Genomic DNA, 23,608 nt, shown 5'->3' with positions numbered 1-23,608 from the left:
TTATGTAATAATTTAAAAAGAATTCCCCCTTAAATCTGTTGTCATATTTCCACTTCATTCACTGACGACCACAGTATTTTATTCATGCAAAATCACTTATTCTCACTTAATGATGTCCTCATACGTTCAAAGTTGGGATATTTGAACAAGGAAAACATTTTTAATTGCGTGAATACATTTGAAAAAAGAAAATTACCATTTTAGAAGAGAAAAAAAAGGTATTTTTAAATTTTTTATAAAACAAAAAAATTTTAAACATTAAATTTTGACGATTTTTCTTGACTTCGCCACTTTTGTCACTGGAGTGGTGATATATAAGTATTAAAAAGATGATAGACTGACTGTATTAATAAAAGTGTCTTCTATGATTTAAGTTTATTTCATGTGACAATTGAGGCTTTTTAACGCCAACAAAACTGCAATACATATTTTACCGTCCTCCTTTTTCCTGCCTTAAGATGATGAAGCTTCTATGCATTCACCTTCAGCCTAACGCCTTGACACACTTTACACGCTGTAGTGGAACACACACTTAAGCGGGTTCTAGTACACTCCCTCACTTAAGTGTGTGTGTGTGTGTGTGTGTGTACACCAAATGTAGACACACTCCTTTGAAGCACATTCATTCAGGCTATGCAAACTCACAACATGACAAAAGAAGTTGAATAAAACAAAATTTAAGATGCCTTAACTCGACAGTTGTGTGCTGTTTTTGGGCAGGACAAAGTTTTGGCCGTTGCTTTTTCTTGAGCTTAAGGGTCAACTGTAAAAAGAGAACACCAGCGTCGTCTTCTGACATCAACCAAAGAGCAAACAATAAATCCAGCGTATTGTCATGTATGACGAAATAAAAAGTCAATTCTATTTTTGATACTTTTTCAAATGGATGTCATTCCTAATAAAATGTAAAGTGCAAGAGTGAAAATGATAGAAATAAACGTTACGACAAGAACCCAAATGACACATAGAGGAAATGTCGATGGCCTTTCTCTGTTTTCCTTTCATGTGTTTCTCGTCTGTATATCAACTCTTTTGTAAAGAACTCAAAGGGAAATGCAGGTTTAGTTGTTGACGTTTACCAAACCTTGTATTGTTTTCACATCTGTTGTACATTTGCTTTTTTTTGTAATTTTTAAAGACTGCAGTGCTTTTGGACATTTCTTCAAAGGGAATAATAAACTTGCATCATGCTGTAATTTCCAAAGTAGTGACTATTAATAAAATGCAAAAGTCGACCTGGTCTCGTCCTCTCTTTTATTTTTTTAAACTCATTTGACAACAAACAACACATTTTATGCAGCTTCCTACTGCAAAAATATTCCTAACACATTTAAATATTACATAAAACAAATTTAAACCTTTAAAAAAAAAAGGCCAGTATTTTTATTGTATTTATTATAAATATAAAAAATATACATATTGCAAAACAAATATTGGGCCCTGTGATTGGTCAATTTATTTGGCGGCAACATTGATTGTTTTTTTTTTCCAGTGTCAGATTTAAGTGTCATAGCTTCCCAAAAAAAGGAACAATAAAAATATATTACACAGGATATTCATATTTTTCCCCCATTTCAAATTAGTCTTTAAAACCTTCATATATACATATGAAAGTCAAAACTTTTTAACAAACCTAGTACTTTTATTTCATTAAAATGTTATGCACTCAGCTGGACGTCACCATCATGTCAGTTTAAAGCAGTCATGGGGAAAAGACTGCCATCTGATGGACAAAAAATGGAACTGAACTCTGATCAAGAATGTCATTTTAAGCAGGATATTTTTTTTGTCACGACGAACAAAAGTGTCCCAAATTAAGAGCGATGACATCTTTACCGCGGACAAATTCAAGCAATAATTATAAAAAGTCAAACAAAACTAAATGGTAAAATTAGATTAAAAATTGCCACAAAAACACATGATTCCAACATCCTGGTTAGCATTTTTTTATTTTTATGGTTGACATTCTTATTCACAAATCTAAATTCACATATATATATCACAGTTGACAAATAAGTAACTAAATACACATCTCTGCTACCAGAGAGTTATTATTAATAATACTACTACTAATAATAATAATAATAATACGAGGGCCAGTGTTGCACTCTGGGTAGTGTGGCGTGCACACATCAATGATGGCACAAAGAAAAAGATACCCGTCAGTGTGAGGCCAGAAAGTCGCCACTCTTTGAAGATTGCTTAAGTCCAAATGGAAGAATTGTTTATCTGTAAACTGTAAAATGAACGCTTTCAATAATTGTATGGCATTGTGTTCTTGTGACGTCTGCTGTGAAGCTGCAGCCTTCAAGTGGTGGACGCTGTGCACGTCCATGCTTTCTATAAACTCAATGCTTAGTTATTCAATTCTGACAGCAACAAAAAAGGCTCAAGTGCGGGCAAATGCTTTGGTTTGGCGGAAGCCGCCTCGATCAAGTCCGTCTGCAGGTGACGTTTCCTCCTTGATAAAGTGAAAGAGAAGGCGGCAGGTGTGTCAGTGACAGAAGAGCAGGTGCACCTGCTGGCCGTAGAAGGCATGGTTAGAGCGCTCAGCCACCGCCCGCCGTGCCGTCTCCTCGCTGGGGAAGGTGATCAAGGCCTCGCCGCTGCACTGACCGCTGAAGTTGTACAAGATGAGGACGGCGTCTGGCTGGAGCTGCGCGGCCGTGAAAAGAAGAAGAAGACGCTTGAAAAGGCGGCAGAGAGCAGAGGGAGCAGGGAAGTGCGTGCTGGCTGGAGAGAGAAATACAGGCGAGCCACGGAGGAGCATTTGGTGCCAAGTGAGAATAGTTAGTTTGCATGCAACATCAGAGAAATAAACACGCATCTGTCAAAGCAGAGATGGAAGCCTGAAGATGCACGCTGATGCAGGATAACTCCAGTTAGGTAGGAATGCTGAGTCAGGACTCAACAGCAGAGAGTCACAGGCGCACTTGTTGTCAGCTTTGTGTATTGGAGGAGGCCTTACTGTAAGTTATACAGCAATCATATTTCATTAAATGATGTCTTATTTACCATAACATCACCCTCAGATGTATTTATTATGCCGGCACATTGTATTGTACAAAGGTACAATATAATTGTTAATATTTATATTGTATTTTTTTTCTTTCTGTGGTTTATCAGTTATACTTTATTAAAATAAAAATGATAAAATCCCCTGACGAGCAGGGAAACCTGCGAGACAGGCTTGTAGGGATGATATAGCCTGTGTTTTTTCCTGACCTAACGTATATCTATATCCCAAAATACAATATAAATACATTATAAAATGGGTGGTATTGTTAATAACATTACATAAGAATAGAATAATGTTGATCATGAAATTATTATAATTATTATTATTAGTAGTAGTATAATATTTTAAGGGATTTATTCTAGTTTGATTGTATTATGACATGTATCAGTAATAATTATAATAATCTATTAGTAATAATAATGCAGTATATATTAATACATCAAATGTATATATTATATGCATACACTTGTATTAAAGACTCCATTATATATATATATAAATACTATGCAGTATTTATTAATACATCAAGTGTATGTTATATATATATACATATATATATATATATATATACACACATATTTTTTCTCCCTAACATGCAAAAAACTGGCCTTTTTGTCTACAAGGGCCCACCGATTGTGTGAGGCCTGGCGCCTATTAGAGAAGATGAGACTATTGAGAAAGATGGTCATTATCTGTGTATGAAGCGGTTATAAAAACATGGGCACACATGAATAAAAGATGTCAAAATGATCACAACAGAAAGCATGCTTGTCATCCACATAGTTTTAGAACATTTACTTCCCGCATGATCAGAGCAAAGCATTGGTGCAAAGACATCTGCATTCTTAAATGTCCAGCAGGGGGCGCAGAGAGACTGCGGCAGCTCATCCATCCATCCATCAATCCATTTTCTAATTAGGAGTCAGCACTCCACTAACAGGAAGTTAGGGTTTAGTTGGGAAACATGCAGGCTGACGCGCCCAATCAAAGAGCTCAGAACCACCACGGCCCAACCAATCAGGTAAGTCCACTGAGGAAGAAGATGGTGGCCTCTTACCTTGTGGGAGAGTCCCTACAAACAGAGCCATTCTTTGGGCTGAATCAGACTCCTGGCCTGTTCGCTCATCTGAACCACGCTGCTGTAATCGTCCGGGGCGTACTACACATTGTATGATAGCGAACGCACAGTCAGAGTCACACTACATGCATGCATACACAACATGATGGATCGCACACACACACAAATAACTCAAGTATTATGTTGTGTCGCCATTAGCGATGGGCATTTAGTTTGATACAAAGTCATTTATGTGAAGTATACATCATTGGTGTGTTGCCCTTTAAGAGAGTGGACTGTGAAATGAACAGCTTGCTAGTTTCAAGCATGTAATCAAGTAACATTCAAAGTACAGACTACTTGTTCCTTGTGTTGCGTTCACTGCCTGCACCTGAGAGTAAGTAAATGGGGTTTTAGCTGGATTTTATCCAACATCCCTTCTTGGTTTTGGGTTTAAAGGCCTACTGAAACCCACTACTACCGACCACGCAGTCTGATAGTTTATATATCAATGATGAAATATTAACATTGCAACACATGCCAATACGGGTTAGCTTACTAAAGTGCAATTTTAAATTTTGCGCGAAATATCCTGCTGAAAACGTCTCTGTATGACGCCGCCGGCGCGTGACGTCACGGATTGTAGAGGACATTTTGGTACAGCATGGTGGCCAGCTATTAAGTCATCTGTTTTCATCGCAAAATTCCACAGTATTCTGGACATCTGTGTTGGTGAATCTTTTGCAATTTGTTCAATGAACAATGGAGACAGCAAAGCTGTAGGTGGGAAGCGGTGTATTGCGGGCGGCTGTAGCAACACAAACACAGCCGGTGTTTCATTGTTTACATTCCCGGAAGATGACAGTCAAGCTTTACCATTGGCCTGTGGAGAACTGGGACAACAGAGACTCTTACCAGGAGGACTTTGAGTTGGATGCACAGACGCGGTACCGTGAGTACGCATGCAGCTGCGGCTTCCAAACATTTGATCGCTTGCCCGTACGTGCGTGCCGCTATGTGCATGTCACGTACGTAACTTTGGGGACTTTGGGGAAATATATGTGCTGGATGAACTTTGGGGAGGTGAACGGTACTTTGGGCTGTGTGTTGTGCAGGTGTTTGAGTTGTATTGGCGGGTTAAATGGACGGGAGGGGGGAGGTTTTTGTTATGCGGGATTCATTTGTGGCATATTAAATATAAGCCTGGTTGTGTTGTGGCTAATAGAGTATATATATGTCTTGTGTTTATTTACTGTTTTAGTCATTCCCAGCTGAATATCAGGTCCCACCCGCCTCTTACAGCATCTTCCCTATCTGAATTGCTCCCACTGCCCTCTAGTCCTTCAGTCTCACTTTCCTCATCCCCGAATCTTTCATCCTCGCTCAAATTAATGGGGAAATCGTCGCTTTCTCGGTCCGAATCGCTCTCGCTGCTGGTGGCCATGATTGTAAACAATGTGCGGATGTGAGGAGCTCCACAACTTGTGACGTCACGCTACTCGTCTGCTACTTCCGGTACAGGCAAGGCTTTTTTATCAGCGACCAAAAGTTGCGAACTTTATCGTCGATGTTCTCTACTAAATCCTTTCAGCAAAAATATGGTAATATCGCGAAATGATCAAGTATGACACATAGAATGGACCTGCTATCCCCGTTTAAATAAGAAAATCGCATTTCAGTAGGCCTTTAAAGCTGTAACCAAGGGAACACCTAAAGACCACAACGACAGCGTTTCAATGGCACAAAAGAAGAAGTGTTTTTGTGTATTCGGTCTTAGATTTAATAAGTTAGAGCCCAATAAATATAAGTTCAAACAAAAGCTCAGTTTAAACTAAAGAGGAGAACATGAAGCTCAGAGTTCAAACCCTTTTAACTACTACAAAATAAAAGTAACCCAACAATGATTCTTGTTGAAAAAAGTGACTATATGCTCACTGGTGACATTTTCTTTTGTTTTTACAGCAAACCGTCTAGGCAGCAAATTCACTGGGCTGAAAAAGAGCACTGAATGTTTAACTGTGTATGTTTTAGGGGTTCCTGGTTCTATCCCCGGCTACCACCATCCAAGTCACGTCCGCTGTGTCCTTGAGCAAGACACTTCCTGATGGGTCGGGGTTAGGGCCTTGCATGTCAGCTCCTCCCATCAGTGTGTGTGTGTGTGTGTGTGTGTGTGTGTGATAATGTGGAAATAGTGTCAAAGCGCTTTGAGTACCTTGAAGGTAGAAAAGTGCAATACAAGTATAACTAATACAACCCATTTCCTCGTCTAATGAACATTTACTAACACCTCATTTTCGATATCCGCCAAATCAAAATATGTACGAAGCTTGTCTCATTGTAAAAACTTTTCATCCATCCATTGTGTGCCTTGCAGAGCAGCCATTTTGTGCCTGGCAGCACATTCATTGTGGGCGGGCTGATTGATCTCCAGCTCCCATTCATTTAGCACAACAGTTCTGTTTGAGACCAGATAGTGTTATTTTGAACAGCGTGGACTTGCAATCTTTGTCATTTTGATTTTGAATAAAGCATGTTTTTCAAAATTATGCATTTACAGTTTCCAAAACACACTGGTCACAGACAAATGGTGACCGATAAAAATTTTTAAAAAATCAACTTTGAAGTTTTTTTGATAAGTTAATAAAAAAAAATTGAGCCCATCTCTACCAGCTAACACACACATACACACGCACACAAAGAGCAAATAGGCCACAACAAATCCCCTCCACATCAATTCCCGCCCTTCTCTTTTCCTGGCTTTGGAAGTAGGTTCATACCTGTCTCAGAAAGCTGCACCTAATTTGGCCTGGCAATGCATTATGGGAAGCAAAGTGTCGTAGATGAGTACTAGCGAAATACCAATTCTGCGTGCCATTTGTAGTACGAAGTCGGAAGTTTCAATTGAAACACCACCCTGAGGTCGTATTTTCTATTGGGAGAGTCCTCACCATCCCCAAGTTGCCTTTCAAACATGGCTGCTTTAAGTGTAAACAATAACAAAGGCTCCTGTAATACGGTTAAGAGAACTCCTGACTCGTTTTTGTCCTATTAAATCAGCTATATATACACACACAAACACACATTAACATATACACACACACATACACATTTCTGATAACATTACTATTTTTTCATGTGAAATATGCGTACTACTTTGCCAACAATGTCGTCTGTGTTTTCCTCTTCATTCATCAGTTTGAAGCTTACAAAGGACATCACATTTGTTCAAAATGTGTTTGTATTCAGACAAGCGCAAGAATAGTTTTTATTGATGTGGCCACCTGCATTTTTAACTTCATAATTCTATTTCTCTTTAACTCAACTATGATGTCATTCCCAAGTCCCACTTACAATTCCTGAGGTAAATTGAACGCAGCATTACCAATTATCAAGTGTCAGGAGTAGAAAATACTGTTCCATGATGTTGCATCCAAACTAAAAATTAGTACGTATTGTATTTCATGGATTTAATAATGCGTACACACACACACACACACACACACACACACACACACACACACACACACACACACACACACACACACACACACACACACACACACACACACACACACACACACACACACACACACACACACACACACACACACACACACACACACACACACACACACACACCGCCCTTTTGTGGAGGCAGCAGGTACTGACCTGGTATCCCTGGAAAAAGCTGAGGATGTCCTTGACGCCGGTGTTGTAGGGAAGACCCTGCATCCGCACCAGAGCACCGGGCTGAGGCAGCACCGAGGAGGCGGCTGCCGGGTGAGGCTGGGCTGCTGCCATTGCTGGGGGGGCTGTGAAGTAGCTTAATGTGGAGGGGGAAACTGGGGGGCTGGGAGGAAACCAGAGAATGTATTTATTTTAGTCTGACTGAGTTAAAAGGATGGATGTAAAATGTGTGAAAAGTTGAAGCAAGTGCACAACTTGTCAACAACCAGCAGATGGTACTATTGGTTCACTCTCAACTAGTTTACTGGCTTAAGCATTTAACTGTGCTATGTGTACCACTAGTGGTATGCAGGCTCCAGCTAATGGTGCGCCAAAGAATCACTTGATTAAAGTACAACGTTTTATTTTCCTATATTCAAACACAGTGTTATTGTTTAAACTGTATGTAATGTTAAAATGGACAAAAAATGGGCTCTCTGGGTGGCTGGGGCCGTACTGTGGCTCCTGCACACACTGGGAGACAAATATATTGTACATACAACTTCACATACATACTCACATACCACAATTATTCATACATATATACACATACGTATATTCATTCAATAATACATACATACGCAAATACAGTACAAACATAATCACGGTACATACATCCACACGCACATTCACTGTACAAACATACATATACACTTACTGTACATATACAAGCACATATGCATACATAGTCATGCATATAATCACGTTTCATCAAACATATTAACTTTGTTCTCCTAGGAAAAAACGGGTAAAACACGGCACACTGACAAAACTTAACCTAATGTTACTATAACAATCTACAAGGTAATACAGTTTGCTTCTCTTTCTTTCCCTCCATTTATCTGCTCTCTTTTGTAATTGAAGTTATCATTACATATACAGTATGTATTGTTACATTTGAAACAATTGTATTGTTGATAATAGAGGTAACTATTGTTATTATTCATTATCAATAGTGTTATTTATATTGGTATTTGTATTGCTTTATTTGTAGTGCAATAATGTTGATTGTCATTTCTGTGCTTTTAATATTTACTTCACTCACTGCTTCGCTTTTAAATTTTCTGAGGTTGTACTTGGCGAAAAATGTTTGAGAACACCTGGGCTAAAGGAAAGCCAACAAACTTATATCCATATTTGTGGAAATATACTCCAGTTATCTAAAAATATCCAACAAGCACAAACCTGGGATAGTAGGCCGTGTAGTTCATGTTCATATACAGGTGAGGTTGAGGAGGGTAGTATGCCAAGGTGGGGGTGTGTGTGGCCTGGTGAGGCCTGGGAGTGGCCAACAGTGGGGGCTGGTAGAGGGCAGCCTCTGAAAGGATGGCAGGTGGCGTGGGGAAGGCTGCGTAGGCTGTGGGGGGAGATAAACCTAAAAGAGGAAAGATGCGAAGCACATACAAACTATCAAACATATTGTTAAATGAATATCTCTTAGACAGGGTCAATCAAAATTGATGATCTTAATGGCAGATTTTTTGATGCAGCTGGTGCATGATGACCACATGTATTCAGACCCCTTTAAATGTATGCTTTGTTTAATTGCAGCCATTTGCTAAAATAAAAAAAGGTCATTTTATTTTTAATTAATGTACACTCGGCACCCCATCTTGACAGAAAAAACAAATGTATAATTTTTTGCAAATTCAATAAAAATAATAGCAATTACAGCCTCAAGTCTTTTTGAATATTGCCACAAGCTTGGCACCCCTATCTTTGGGCAGTTTTGCCCATTCCTCTTTGCAGCACCTGTCAAACTCCATCAGGTAGGATGAGAAGTGTTGGTTTTCTTACAGGATGTCTCTCTATTATGATGCTGCCTTTTATTTCCCTCTATCCTAACTAGTCTCCCAGTTCCTGGCGCTGAAAACCATCCCCACAGCATGATACTGCCACCGCCATGCTTCACTATGGGGATGGTGTTTGCCTGGTGATGAGCAGTGCCTGGTTTCCTCCAAACATGATGCCTGGCATTCACGCCAAAGAGTTAAATCTTTGTCTCATCAGACCAGATAATTTGGTTTCTCGTGGTCTGAGAATCTTTCAGGTGCATTTTTTACGAGGAAATGGCTTCCGTCTGGCCACTCTACCATACAGACCTGATTGTCCTGGTTGTCCTTCTAGAAGGTTCTCCTATCTCCATAGAGGAATGTTGTAGCTCTGACAGTGACCATCAGGCTCTTGGTCACCTCCCTAACTAGACTAAGATGAATGCAGCAATGTACAAAGACATCCTGGATAAAAACCAAGGCTTCTCATGCGATCTGATGAAGTTTGAATGGTGCTGCAAAGAGGAATGGTGGAAACTGCCCAAAAATAGGTGTGCCAAGCTTGTGGCATCGTATTCAAAAAGACTTGAAGCTGTAATTGCTGCCAAAGGTGCATCAACAATGTATGTGATTTGAGTTTATTTTTAAATAAATTTGGAAACATTTCTAGATTTGTTTTTTCTATTAATAGGGGGTGCTGAATGTGCATTAATGATAAATAAAATGAACTTTTTTGATTTTAGTAAATGGATGCAATGAAACAGAGTGAAAAATGTAAGTTGTCTGAATACTTTTCGTACCCACTGTATATAAAAGTGTAAACCCATGACAAGATTGTTTTAAAACCAGCAGTTTATGTACAAAGCTGACACTGTCTTTCAGGCTGTCATTCAGGCTGTCATTCCTACAACATAAACAAAGCTAAATGGCAGAATGAAGGTATTTACATACAAACAGCCTCTATCAGTGTAAAGCTGAGGGTGAGGGAATACTGTAAAAACAACACTGGCCTCTCACGGTATTCATTGTTGTTCCGCGTAAAGTAATGTAAGAAAATAAAAATAAGTTACATAGCTAAGGCTACAGAGCACAAAAATGGAAGTAAATATTGATCCATTACAAAAAAAGTAGAAAACAAAGTGTTCCTCCGGCTGCCAATCTAATCTCTATAGATAGAAAGGAGCGAGCAAGGACCAAAGTGCAGCGTTTCACAAAACTGGCATCCTCTCTTTAAAGGGATTCGTTTGGAGTGTTATCTGTGCTAAAACATCAAGCTTTGAGTCAAATATTTTTTGGTCGACAACACAAAACTTCCTTGCACAAAAGATACATTAAAAGGGAGCTATTATGATTTTCCTCTTTTCTGACTTATAAATGTTATAGAAATGTTGGATAATGGTGTTAAAGCATCAAATCAGAAGGTTCATGTATTTGGACGTGAGCTTGCACGCAGTTTTGGATACCACTGAACATGGTGTTTGTAGTCCTCTTTTAACAGAGCCATTTGTCACAGCACAGTTTGACTGACGCACCTATATGTGGGCATTACAGTACGGTATATGCTGTTTGCCAGGCCACTCCTCTTTGCAAAATAAAAAATAAATACTTACGTGATTATTTGTCCACAACATTTTACATGGGACTGTTTTGTCACATGGGCCAGTTTGAAGGATTAGCCACTAAACTCTGACAAAAAAGACGGCGCCATTGTGATATTACTACTTGGTTTAAGGGACCACCAGAGAAGGTAGGGTAAAGTAATATTGTCATCTAATCGTGGCATGCAAACAATAAACCATAAATGTTTTCCTTTTTTTCATGTGGCTTTTGTATTGATTCCATATTAGCGTGCAGGTGTATGTAATGTTGTGACTGATTAATCTATATACAGGGTTCGTACACATTTTCCATGGCCAAATTTAAGCACTTTAAGGATTTTCAAGATTAATTTTCCTGTTTTTCCAGTACCTTTCAAAAGGCAAAAACCAGTGTGAATCAATCCATAGCCTTGTTGTTTGAGGTCACCAAATGCTGTCTCTAGGAAAAATACGGAAAATCTGCTAAAACCTAAGCCTAACATTGAACCAGCAGTTATTATTAACTGAATGGGGCATAGAAAATGAAGCAGTGCTTCTGTAGACTATTTAATGTCATTGGTGTTTGCAAACATAGACACACGTTTGCAAACATTTGTGTTGTTTTACAAATTTCTTGTTCTTTTTCTTACTTGCAGCACTCAATGACATCGAACAGCACGGATTGATTCACACCGTATTTGTGCTTGTAAACTGCATTATATTATATTATATATATATATATATATATATATATATATATATATATATATATATACATACATACATATAAATACACGCACCCTCAAAATAAGGATAATAAATTAAAGGAAAATATTTTGTTTGTTTCACAACACCTCAGTCACCTTTCATTAAGTATATCTAGCCTTATAAATGTGGCTATGATAACAAATTAACAAAAAGACCAAAGTTAACTTGTTTGCTTTAACTGAGGTAGTCAGACAAGTTAAGTAGACAACCAAAATAATGGAGCAAAAAATACATACAACCATGTTGTATAAAAACACAAAATCATTCACAATAACTCAGCTCTATGTTGTGCAACAGGTTACAAATTACATATAACCTTAACAGTGCAAACAAGTCCAAAAAGTGCATATTAATTTCCTTTTTGCATACTTTGCAGCAGGCTACACATGGATTTGGTCCACGTTTTATCAAAAGTTTGTATTTGTCATTTTCCATCAAATGTTCATTAAAACGACAACTTCCCGGCATGATGGACCAATGCACCACTGTCCTCTTGGGGGCGACACGGAGCCATTTATACGGCTCTGGCATGACAACAACCTAATGTAAGGGCTCGTGCAAAGCCAACAGATCAAGCGTGTAGCTTTCATTTTTAAGGAAACTTATTTTATTTTTTTCCATTTTATAATTAGCCTATTGAGTCAGACTGCCGAGAAATATGATGAACATTTCCAAGCATTTACAAGCACTTCACCCAAAATTCAAGCGTTTTTCAAACCTTGAAAACACAATAAAATCCAAGCATTTTCAAGGTTTTTAAGCACCCGTACGAACCCTGTATATACACTGTTTACAAAGTTTATTTTTTGACAGTGTCTGAAAAAAATTGTTCACCTTCAAGATATATATTTAATAGTGTACATTATCAAAATGATTAAATCTGATTCTTTTGGAGGGGCGGGGCATGGAGGGGTTCATTTGCAATCTAAAAAGGGCTCTGCCCCCCAAAACAAACTGTTTAGCAGGCATACTTGGAAAGGGAGTCAAAAAAGTGCTGTGAAGCAAAATTTACACCAAAGCATATCTAATACATATTATTTAGACCTTTTTTTCTTAAACATAGGGCCGGGCCTATTGTTCAGGGCAGTGTATAGAGAATTTGGGTACCGCGGTTTCAAAGTTGGTAGTAAACATGGCGCCCTGTAGTCACGTTAGGGGCTTTTGACTAATCCGAGAGTATGGCCAGAGTATCTCCTAAACGATTGGTCAAATGCCCCTCACCTGACTACAGGGCGCCTTGTTTGCTACTAACTTTAAAACAGAGTTGGCCATACCCTCTATACACTGCTCTGCTATTGGTGGACCACGAGCACCTCCTAGAGGGCCGCAAAAAATTTATATTTCTCGGCTGTGGCCCGTAGGGGCAGTCACTACTTTTAGTTGTAATACACTTTCATAAACACAAAAATGAAGACTAAAATGTTGAAGCTGTATTTTTATTTGCACTTAAATTTCATTGACAGTTTATTTATGAAACATGTATTATCATTTGTTATTTATTAATTTTAGCACTCTGTAATTGTATGTACATTTATTTTTCATCAGTTTTCATGAGTCCCTTTCTTTTGCAGTATTTTTGATTTGCATTTATTTTTGTAGTCAACCTAACCTAAGCCTTGATAATAATCTTTGTGATTGACACATGCTTTCATATCATTTGACTTGGTTTATCCTGTTAAACTGTAAATAGGTTAGATATAGTTATTAAATACAATTAAGATCAAGAGTAAGATTACTAATTCACTGTTAATATTTGAGTGGGCTCAGAACCCTCTGTACTGGAAAAGTTGGGGCACAAGATCTAAAAGGTTACATACCTCTGTTCTAGACCCCAAATAGGTGTTAAATGTAGATTAAAATCATCATATTTGAGTTAAATGTAGATTAAAATCATAAAAAGAAGAGATCACTTTGATCCATTCAAATACTTGTAATAGCCATGATAAATGGAAAACATAACATGGGTAATTAATAACAAATTCAAATTGACTTAATTTACCAAAAATAGTGAATTGATCCTTTGAGAGGGCAAATCAAATGAATGAACTTACAAGGGAGTTTGCAAGGCGGTGGTGAGAGGCCGCTGCGGTTCAAGGTTCCTCCCATCAGTACGATACTCATCTCCTCTGTGGAGCACTGAAACACCTCCACGTATCGGTCCTTCATCGTCTTCTTGTGGCACTTCTGTGCAACCATGAAGGCCTTATCTGGTGACTTCATCTGAATGAAGGCGTCGCCTGAAGGCCTGCCCTGCAGACCAAAACGAGGTTCAGCATTCCTTTAAAAAGCGTTGGACCCGTGAGGTCTATTGGTTTGTCTTACCTGCTGGTTGAGGACCATGTGGACTCCATGGGGTTTGATGTCAGCAGTGTGCTCACCCATGAACTCCAGGATGTCTTCGATGCCTGCCGTGTATGGCAGGCCACGGAGGCGGACACAGTCACGCGTGTGGCTGGCCGCCGGGAGGTAGGGCGGTGTGGCAAGAACGGGGAGAATGGGCGAGGGGGGCAGCGTGGATATCAGAGGGGTGGACAAGTAGCGGTTCAGCACCTAAAAATCACGATGGCAAAGAACGAACTACATCAGAAGATACTCCAGCACATTCCTAGCAAATTAGACCCTAAACCAGAGTGTCATTATAAACTGATGATGTGGTCATGTTGAGACTTTCCACACTCACCTGTTGGACCTCAGCTGCAGTGCTGCGGAAAAGCTCAATGTAGCGTTTGCCCAAGATTTGCCTATGTTTTTTCATGGCGTTTTGGGCGTACTCGTCGCAGGAGAAGAGCACAAATGCGTCACCGGTGGGCCGTCCATCGGGGTACTTTACAAATAGCAGCCCCTCTGCGCCGTCTGTGACCGGGCTCTCGGGGCCAAGAAACTCCAGAACTTCTTGCTGGGTAACAGTGAATGGCAGCCCCCGCATGCGGATGATAACTTGGTTCTCTTTGGACAGGAACTGGGTCACCTCGTTAGACGTGCCTTGTATTAGAGGAAACAAAATGGCAGGTGGACCCAGTTACTAGACACAAAAAAATAGGGGTGTCAAATTATCGCGTTAATTCATATTCAGTTTGTTATCGTATTTTATCGTGTTAGTCACATTTTTAAACTTCAACCTTACTGTCACTGTATGCCTACTAGTTGTACAGCCCCCTACGCTTGACTGAGAGCAACTACAACAAGGCATGCGGCACAAAGACATCGGCATGGGGAAAAAGGTGTCTCACAATGTCATGAGACTGATGTTTCTTGTTTTTAGTGTCGAGTAGACAATGCTTTTGTTTCATCTTGTCCATTAGCTATGGACAAATAACTTCACTTCCCAGATGTGTTTCGACCCACATGAAGGGGACTTTATAAACACATGTGTGCATCAGTGATATTACATGTACATTATATTTAAAACCAAAGTGATATTACAGGTACAACGGCATGTACATTATATTTAAAATCAATAGAGATATTGTATGTACAACGATGTGTATATTATATTTAAAATCAATATAGTGATATATTACATGTACAATGACATGTACATTATATTTAAAATCAATATAGTGATATTACCTGTACAATAGATAGATAGATAGGTAGACAGATGGATAGAACTATTGATTCCTTCAGGAGAGTTCCCTCTGGAAAATTTAAATTCCAGCAGCAGTGTACATTACATTTCAAATCAATATAGGTATATTACATGTACATTACATTTGAAATCAATATAGTAATATTACTACATGTACAATTAAATTATATTTAAAATCAATATAGCGATGTTACATGTACAACGACATGTACATTATATTTCAAATCAATATAGGGATATTACATGTGCAATTATGTTTACATTACATTTAAAATCATCGTGATATTACATGTACAATGATGTGCACAATATATTTCAAAAATATCTAGTGATATATTACATGTACATTTTATTTAAAATCAATATAGTGATATTACATGTACATTATATTTAAAATTAATACAGTGATATTACATGTACATTATACTTAAAATCAATATAGATATATTACATGTACAGTGATGTGTACATTATATTTAAAATCAATGTAGCGATATTACATGTACAATGTTTACATTATATTTCAAATCAATATAGTGATATATTACATGTACAATAATGTGTACATTATATTTAATTTTAGAGCCGACTTATATGAGGAAAAGATTTTAATCGCTTGTGCGTGGGATAAGGCGCATCATTGTGTGTCTCCCGCTGGCTGAAATGAAATAATCACTTATAAGTAAATAACTTCATGTTCTGTTAAATTAGGTTTAAAAAATGCATACGAGACAGGAAATGCTAATATTTCCTCTTATCCATTTTACAAAGTTCGGCATCCAATTGTTACAAATATAAACATTTGTTTGTTAAATCTGTCCTCTTAAACCACTATTGGAGTAAAAAAAATGCCTTTGAGTTATTTCTTGTTATAGAACACTCTTTATAATAATGGAATTTAAATGAAAATACCTCAGTACACTAAAAAAAATTATAAATTTTGGATCCCAATTAATTATTCGCTTTTTTAATCGATTGACAGCACTAATTAAAACGGATATTAATCCACTTCAGTCCTGTAGGTGGCAGTAAGGTGCATTACAAAGTGGGCGCTCACTGCCACATACAGCAACTTTTATTCACCACTGTTCCATTAACCAACACTTTACTTCATTTGGGCCCGCTCCAGAATTTAGAGACAAAAGATTTGGAGGTAAAATTAATTAATTAAATTTGGGGTTTTTTTTGCGTATTTTTGCTAAAACAATGGGTCACAAATAAAAACTACATAGTTTTAGTTTTTTATGAGTGCACTTGGGGCATAATTACCTTCGGATTAGAAAGTACTGCTTTAACTTTTCTTTCTTAAATTGTGTTTTGTTTGGCCTGCTTGAACTATTTACTGAAAGTGCATCGATTTGAGTTCATTCTGATTAAAGTCCACAGTCGCACTGAGTTTCTTTGTCAACTATCTCTGTTGTGTGTTACTTGGCCCCGACTTTGTCTCTTCACACCCCCTTTGTATCAGCACTGCAAACTACTTTGTAGCATGCGTGAGCCCAGCCTCTGTAGGAAAGCGTGGACATTGAGGCACGACTGAACAGGTGAGGTGTTGTTAACCAAGAGAACAAGTTCTCTCCTCTCTGAGGAGTTGCGCTATAGAGAGGAAGAGGCAGGTGAGACAAGTGTAGGGCGGGAGGGGGATTAGCCTCTCACAAAGCATCTTTTATGAGTCCGAGATAAGCTGCTGGACATCACTTGGATGAGGCAGGCACACAGGTAACAGGTAACAGGAGAGAGCAAGAGAAGAAACCTTACTTTACACACACTAAAGAAGTTGCTCTTTTAGAGATATGTAGAAGGGCTTTGTGTTTCCTCATAAGGGAAAAAAAAGTAATGAAACTGAAGTCCGTTGCACCAAAACAGAAAGCTTTTCACAATGATTCCTCATGCACATAAGGAAGCAGAGGAGGAAAAATTTGAATCTTACCTCCAGCAATCTTGAGGAATTCCTCTCCGGTGGCTTTGTACACCTGTGAAGACGAGAAGAAAAAGTGGGTTTCGCCTTAAACTTTTAAGACAACAATGTAAACAGCTATCACTGAGCTTTAGCTTTGCCCTTATTAAATATTTATCACTGAGCTTTAGCTTTGCCCTTATTAAATATTTGCTACGCTTCCCACATAGAGTAAGAACCATCTGTGTGTTGTGTTGTCTCCCAGAATCTTTATTACACTACAAGTCCTGACAGGCAGAGAGAGACTGTCTACTTAGTAGAGGAAAGGAAAAAAGAAAATCTTGACAATGCCACTCTTCAGACTAAAATTCAAAAAGAAAAACAGGAAGAAATCTTGCAGCCAGTGCATCAATTGAGAGTTAATCATAGTGAAATAGCAGAAAGAGAGTATGACAGTGAACCTTGTACGAGTGTAGCCGCATCTATGAACAAGTCTTTAACAGAGGACCAAGCTGATCTGTCAGCAGCCTGCCAGGGTGCTATGAGGGGCCCTACACTGCAAGTACATTATGGTGAGACAGCTCTATAAGCTTGATAATGACCAACGCTGGGTATTAGCAGGGACTTCACGATATGATAAGTATCACGATACTTAAATCACAATACAATGTATAGTATTATTGCAATATGCTACATATATAGCTCACTGATAAATTTAAGACGCAGCTTAAAATACAAGTTGTACAGTCGATGACAGTAATGTTTTTTTTGGACCAACTAAGTCAAAAAACAATTTACCGTAATTCAAACAATCTATTTAAATGCAATTGTACAGAAAGTGGGTCAAGTTTCTTTCTTGCCAATTGAATGCCAAAAAGATTTGCTTTACTCCTCAACTGTCGACTTCTTGTGCTGCAACACTTTGCAGAGCGGCGGTGCAGAAGTAGTCCATGAGTTAGAATCAGACCAAAACATGACTTTGAACCGAGAAAAAATGTAAAAAGAAATGTTATTTTAAAAAACCTATGCTAAAGACAAAAGATGTATATCTTTAGAATAAACATTACGATATAGTGCTGTATCAATATTTTTTCCACCCCAAATAATACCAGTGAGACCTAATGTTTGCATTACACCTTGGTGAGTCAAACGTGTTTTATCCATTACATTTTTAACTAGGGCTGTCAAAAATAACGAGGTAACTCATATGATTAATCACCAAAAAATTGCACATTAATCATTCAATTTATTTTGAGCGCACACGCTCCTTTACCTTAAAGGGGAACTGCACTTTTTGGGAATGTCGCCTATCGTTCACAATCTTTATGAAAGACATGACGGATGTCATTTTTATTTTTTTTGCATTCTAACTATTAAATAAATACCATCAAAAGGCCACTTACAATAGAGCTTGTGGTAGCTGCTCTATTCTGCCTATAAAGCCCTTAAAAAAACATTGAAACATCTCCGTTTTATACACTGTAAGTATGTATGTAATGTAACAGGTACATTCATAGTAACATTTAATATTTACATATTTTAATCGTTTTAAACATACACGTGGCATTATTTTCATAAACACATCACAACCTTCTTTTTCCCCCTTCATCACTGATTATTACTCACTGCAGACTGAGAGCCATCAAACATGATAAAACATCACTTACTATACAATGTCTGCTGTCATGTCCCGCTGGGGCGGCATGGCTCGGTTGATAGAGCGGCCGTGCCAGCAACTTGAGGGTTCCAGGTTTGATCCTCGCTTCCGCCATCCTAGTCACTGCCGATGTGTCCTCGCCAAGATACTTTACCCATCTGCTCCCAGTGCCACCCACACCGGTTTAAATGTAACTTAAATAATGGGTTTCAATATGTAAAGCGCTTTCAGTCACTAGACTGCTAGGATGTTCATATATTCCCATTCAGATGACGTAGTGATCACGTCACCGCTATAAATAGTTTGTCTGCGATAGCTCTTATAATACCAATATCACTAATACTTGGTTGATACTCAAAATGGAGTATTGGGTTGCGCTTTTTGGATGGTTATTTACTGGGTTTTATGGGCGGAATAGAGGACCTCCCATTGGTTGAGCTGTAAGCTGACTTTTATTCATGTTTATTTACAAGTTAGAATGCATTACAAACAAAATCCATCCATTGTCATGTGTTTTATGATAAGCAAAATCCCCTAAAAAGTGCAATTCCCCTTTACCAGGGGATGGTTACCTGAAAGGCGGCGTGTGTCGTTTTATAGTCATTGATGAATGTATACGTCAGTGCAGAAAATGAGTGAGGAGACTGACTGGTGTGCTCACCCGCCAATTTCACTTCAAAATATTTTCCATGGTTACCAAGTTTTGAGGAAATCAATGACATGAATTGAAGTACAATATTTAAAATATGTTCCTTTATGACAAATATTGGTCTTTAGGTAAATTTACCTAATGTGAGCAAGTAATTTCAGCAAGTAATTTACTGTGATTAATCACAAATTATGCAAATTATAAGTGTGTTTAATCTGATTTTTAAAAAATAAATCATTTGAAAGCACTACTTTTACTTATTAACAGGGGGTTGACTTCAATCCATACTGGACAACTCGCCCTCTTATCGCACGGCCAACACAGACATACAACCATTCACACTCATTCACTTATTTTTTTAGTATCTGTACAGTTATAAGGTGTTACTATGACTACCAGCGTCTTCAGGTCACACACACACCACTCTCCCAGAAACAATCCAAAATTGTGCTAATCGTACCGGTTCTGCTGACTTTCTGTACACTGTTTTTAAAAGGACAACCACTGCTAAAAACCCAAGGGAATGATTTGTACAATCAAAGACAAACATCAAAGTGTCTAATGAAGTCATTGGGAGGCTGATGAAGTGCCTTCATCTCTGTACTAAATGTGTTAAATTTCCCCCTTAGGGCAAAGCTTGAACTAATCAAGCAAGAAGGAGTCTATGAAGAAAAGTTACTGATGTTTTACTTTTGACAGCGATCCAGCCCTGCAGCAAAGTTTAGGCTAACTTAGTCTTGTGCCATTTCACAGCCTCAGACCAATTGTTGAAGGATTGACACAATATGAGTGGGCCTTAGCTTGGATGTTTGTAAAAGTTGAAACTGACCTCGATGTAGCGGCTGCCCATGTGGTGCTTGTGGCGCTCCAGTGCCAGATCTCTATGCTCAGCGTTGACAAAGCGAACCAAGGCCTCGCCATTCCTTCTGCCCTGAGCGTTGAGGCACAAGGCCACGCCCCCTCTGAAACAAATGACATAATTGTCCTTAAAAGGTCAACATTTATTTATTTCGGTTTATTTGAAATAGGGACAGATACAGAAACATAGATATCTGCAACAGTCATCTAATGTATGCATCATACTGTTTGTAGCCAACGCTAACTTACGACACTTGTCCCCAACATCTGATGATCTAGAAGCTTCCACCTGACACTATGAAAATGAATGATTTTCATAGTGTACATGGGTGTTAAGATGGTGTTTTTGTTTTATTATTTATCATATGTGCGCAATATGTATTATTTACAACTCTTTTTTAGTTTTCATTGCATTACACTTTAGTTGTATGGAAAAATGGCGCCACTGAAGTGCAGCTCTGTCCTCCTCTTTTATGTCCTTTGTGTTCTTTAATTGTTTCCCTCTTGTTTTTACCCTATTTTGTGGACGTTTTAATATGCACTTCAACCACATAATTTTGGGATAAATATGTCTATCCTATCTTAATAATTTGGTTAAAATACAAACCCTGTTTCCATATGAGTTGGGAAATTGTGTTAGATGTAAATATAAACGGAATACAATGATTTGCAAATCATTTTCAACCCATATTCAGTTGAATATGCTACAAAGACAACATATTTGATGTTCAAACTGATAAACTTTTTTTTTTTTGCAAATAATCATTAACTTTAGAATTTGATGCCAGCAACACGTGACACAGAAGTTGGAAAAGGTGGCAATAAATACTGATAAAGTTGAGGAATGCTCATCAAACACTTATTTGGAACATCCCACAGGTGTGCAGGCTAATTGGGAACAGGTGGGTACCATGATTGGGTATAAAACAGCTTACCAAAAAATGCTCAGTCTTTCACAAGAAAGGATGGGGCGAGGTACACCCCTTTGTCCACAACTGCGTGAGCAAATAGTCAAACAGTTTAAGAACAACGTTTCTCAAAGTGCAATTGCAAGAAATTTAGGGATTTCAACATCTACGGTCCATAATATCATCAAAAGGTTCAGAGAATCTGGAGAAATCACTCCACGTAAGCGGCATGGCCGGAAACCAACATTGAATGATCGTGACCCTCAATCCCTCAGACGGCACTGTATCAAAAACCGACATCAATTTCTAAAGGATATCACCACATGGGCTCAGGAACACTTCAGAAAACCACTGTCACTAAATACAGTTTGTTGCTACATCTGTAAGTGCAAGTTAAAGCTCTACTATGCAAAGCGAAAGCCATTTATCAACAACATCCAGAAACGCCGCCGGCTTCTCTGGGCCCGAGATCATCTAAGATGGACTCATGCAAAGTGGAAAAGTGTTCTGTGGTCTGACGAGTCCACATTTCAAATTGTTTTTGGAAATATTCGACATCGTGTCATCCAGACCGAAGGGGAAGCGAACCATCCAGACTGTTATCGACGCAAAGTTCAAAAGCCAGCATCTGTGATGGTATGGGGGTGCATTAGTGCCCAAGGCATGGGTAACTTACACATCTGTGAAGGCACCATTAATGCTGAAAGGTACATACAGGTTTTGGAACAACATATGCTGCCATCTAAGCGCCGTCTTTTTCATGGACGCCCCTGCTTATTTCAGCAAGACAATGCCAAGCCACATTCAGCACGCGTTGGAACAGCGTGGCTTCGTAAAAAAAAAGAGTGCGGGTACTTTCCTGGCTCGCCTGCAGTCCAGACCTGTCTCCCATCGAAAATGTGTGGCGCATTATAAAGCGTAAAATACGACAGTGGAGACACCGGACTGTTGAACGACTGAAGCTCTACATAAAACAAGAATGGGAAAGAATTCCACTTTCAAAGCTTCAACAATTAGTTTCCTCAGTTCCCAATCGTTTATTGAGTGTTAAAAGAAAAAGGTGATGTAACACAGTGGTGAACATGCCCTTTCCCAACTACTTTGGCACGTGTTGCAGCCATGAAATTCGAAGTTAATTGTTATTTGCAAAAAAAAAATAAAGTTTATGAGTTTGAACATCAAATATCTTGTCTTTGTAGTGCATTCAATTGAATATTGAAAAGGATTTGCAAATCATTGTATTCCTTTTATATTTACATCTAACACAATTTCCCAACTCATATGGAAACAGGGTTTGTATATCGGTAAAGTGCGGCGACATACTTGGCGATATTGAGTCCTTTAAAGAAGCGAGCAATGTCTTGGTCTGAAGACTGCCATGGAAGTCCTCGTGCTCTGATGACCGTCTCGCTGTCCACTGGCTCCGTCTTACTGCTACATGAAAACCATGCATGGAAACAATAAATGATTGAACAAATCAGCAAACACACCATTTGTTTCATTAACAGTCATATAGACATCCTTAACTGTATTTTCCAGCAACCGTTCATGTAAATTATATATTGTCAATAAAGCATGATTAAAACAACATACAGGCTTTAGCAAAGTACAGTACTCTGTGTTGTTAAAGCTTTTATTGTCACTCTTTCCCACAGGTGTGCTAGCGTTCCAGCTGTAATTAACACTAAGCCCCTCTGATTTATAGATAATATAATTTAGGGTGTTGGCAGTCTTGCTGATAGGTGTGGCAACAACAAGATGTTTGCGTCTCATACGTACCATGTGCCAGAATCAAACTTGTACTTTACGTTCTCCACGCAGGAAAAAATGTGATCTAAAAAGGACAAAACAGATAAGATTGTACATTACCATCAAATATATCAACAACATACTTTAATAAGTATGTCTATTGACATGTGTAGTTTGTCAGCAAAAAAATGCACTATCAAACATACACAGAAAATTAGTTTGTTTAAATACGAGGGCAATATTTTAATATACAGTTGTAAGTGGACTTTCTTGATGGGTTTCTGTCTGTCGCCATTCAGTCTGAGCGAGTTCTGACAAAACAGGCACGACAAGTTGGGGGCCACAAGGGACAATTACGTAGACCCACACAATCAAGTAGTTA

The 23,608-nt window shown here is 38.5% G+C and overlaps 1 protein-coding gene across 2 annotated transcripts in view; it reads right to left on the bottom strand.

Annotated features, from left to right (window-relative positions):
- Positions 1-1,930: 1,930 nt before the first annotated feature.
- Positions 1,931-23,608, bottom strand: part of esrp2 (epithelial splicing regulatory protein 2) — a 36,116-nt gene continuing 14,438 nt past the window's right edge. The window contains exons 7-17 of one of the 2 annotated variants that reach the window (XM_061964387.2): positions 23,257-23,311; positions 22,801-22,911; positions 20,541-20,673; positions 17,439-17,481; positions 14,600-14,901; positions 14,242-14,469; positions 13,971-14,169; positions 8,988-9,177; positions 7,746-7,926; positions 4,077-4,178; positions 2,510-2,656 (exon numbers count right to left, since the gene is read on the bottom strand). In XM_061964387.2, the coding sequence (XP_061820371.2) occupies positions 4,092-4,178; positions 7,746-7,926; positions 8,988-9,177; positions 13,971-14,169; positions 14,242-14,469; positions 14,600-14,901; positions 17,439-17,481; positions 20,541-20,673; positions 22,801-22,911; positions 23,257-23,311 (1,529 nt within the window). In that variant the 3' untranslated portion in view covers positions 2,510-2,656; positions 4,077-4,091. Of the gene's footprint in view, positions 2,657-4,076; positions 4,179-7,745; positions 7,927-8,987; positions 9,178-13,970; positions 14,170-14,241; positions 14,470-14,599; positions 14,902-17,438; positions 17,482-20,540; positions 20,674-22,800; positions 22,912-23,256; positions 23,312-23,608 lie in introns of both variants that reach the window. The other variant, XM_061964386.2, reaches the window with a different exon arrangement.

This window comes from Nerophis lumbriciformis, linkage group LG06, assembly GCF_033978685.3.
Source record: "Nerophis lumbriciformis linkage group LG06, RoL_Nlum_v2.1, whole genome shotgun sequence".
NCBI classification, from domain to species: domain Eukaryota; kingdom Metazoa; phylum Chordata; class Actinopteri; order Syngnathiformes; family Syngnathidae; genus Nerophis; species Nerophis lumbriciformis.
This window is presented reverse-complemented; position numbering and strand designations above follow the sequence as displayed.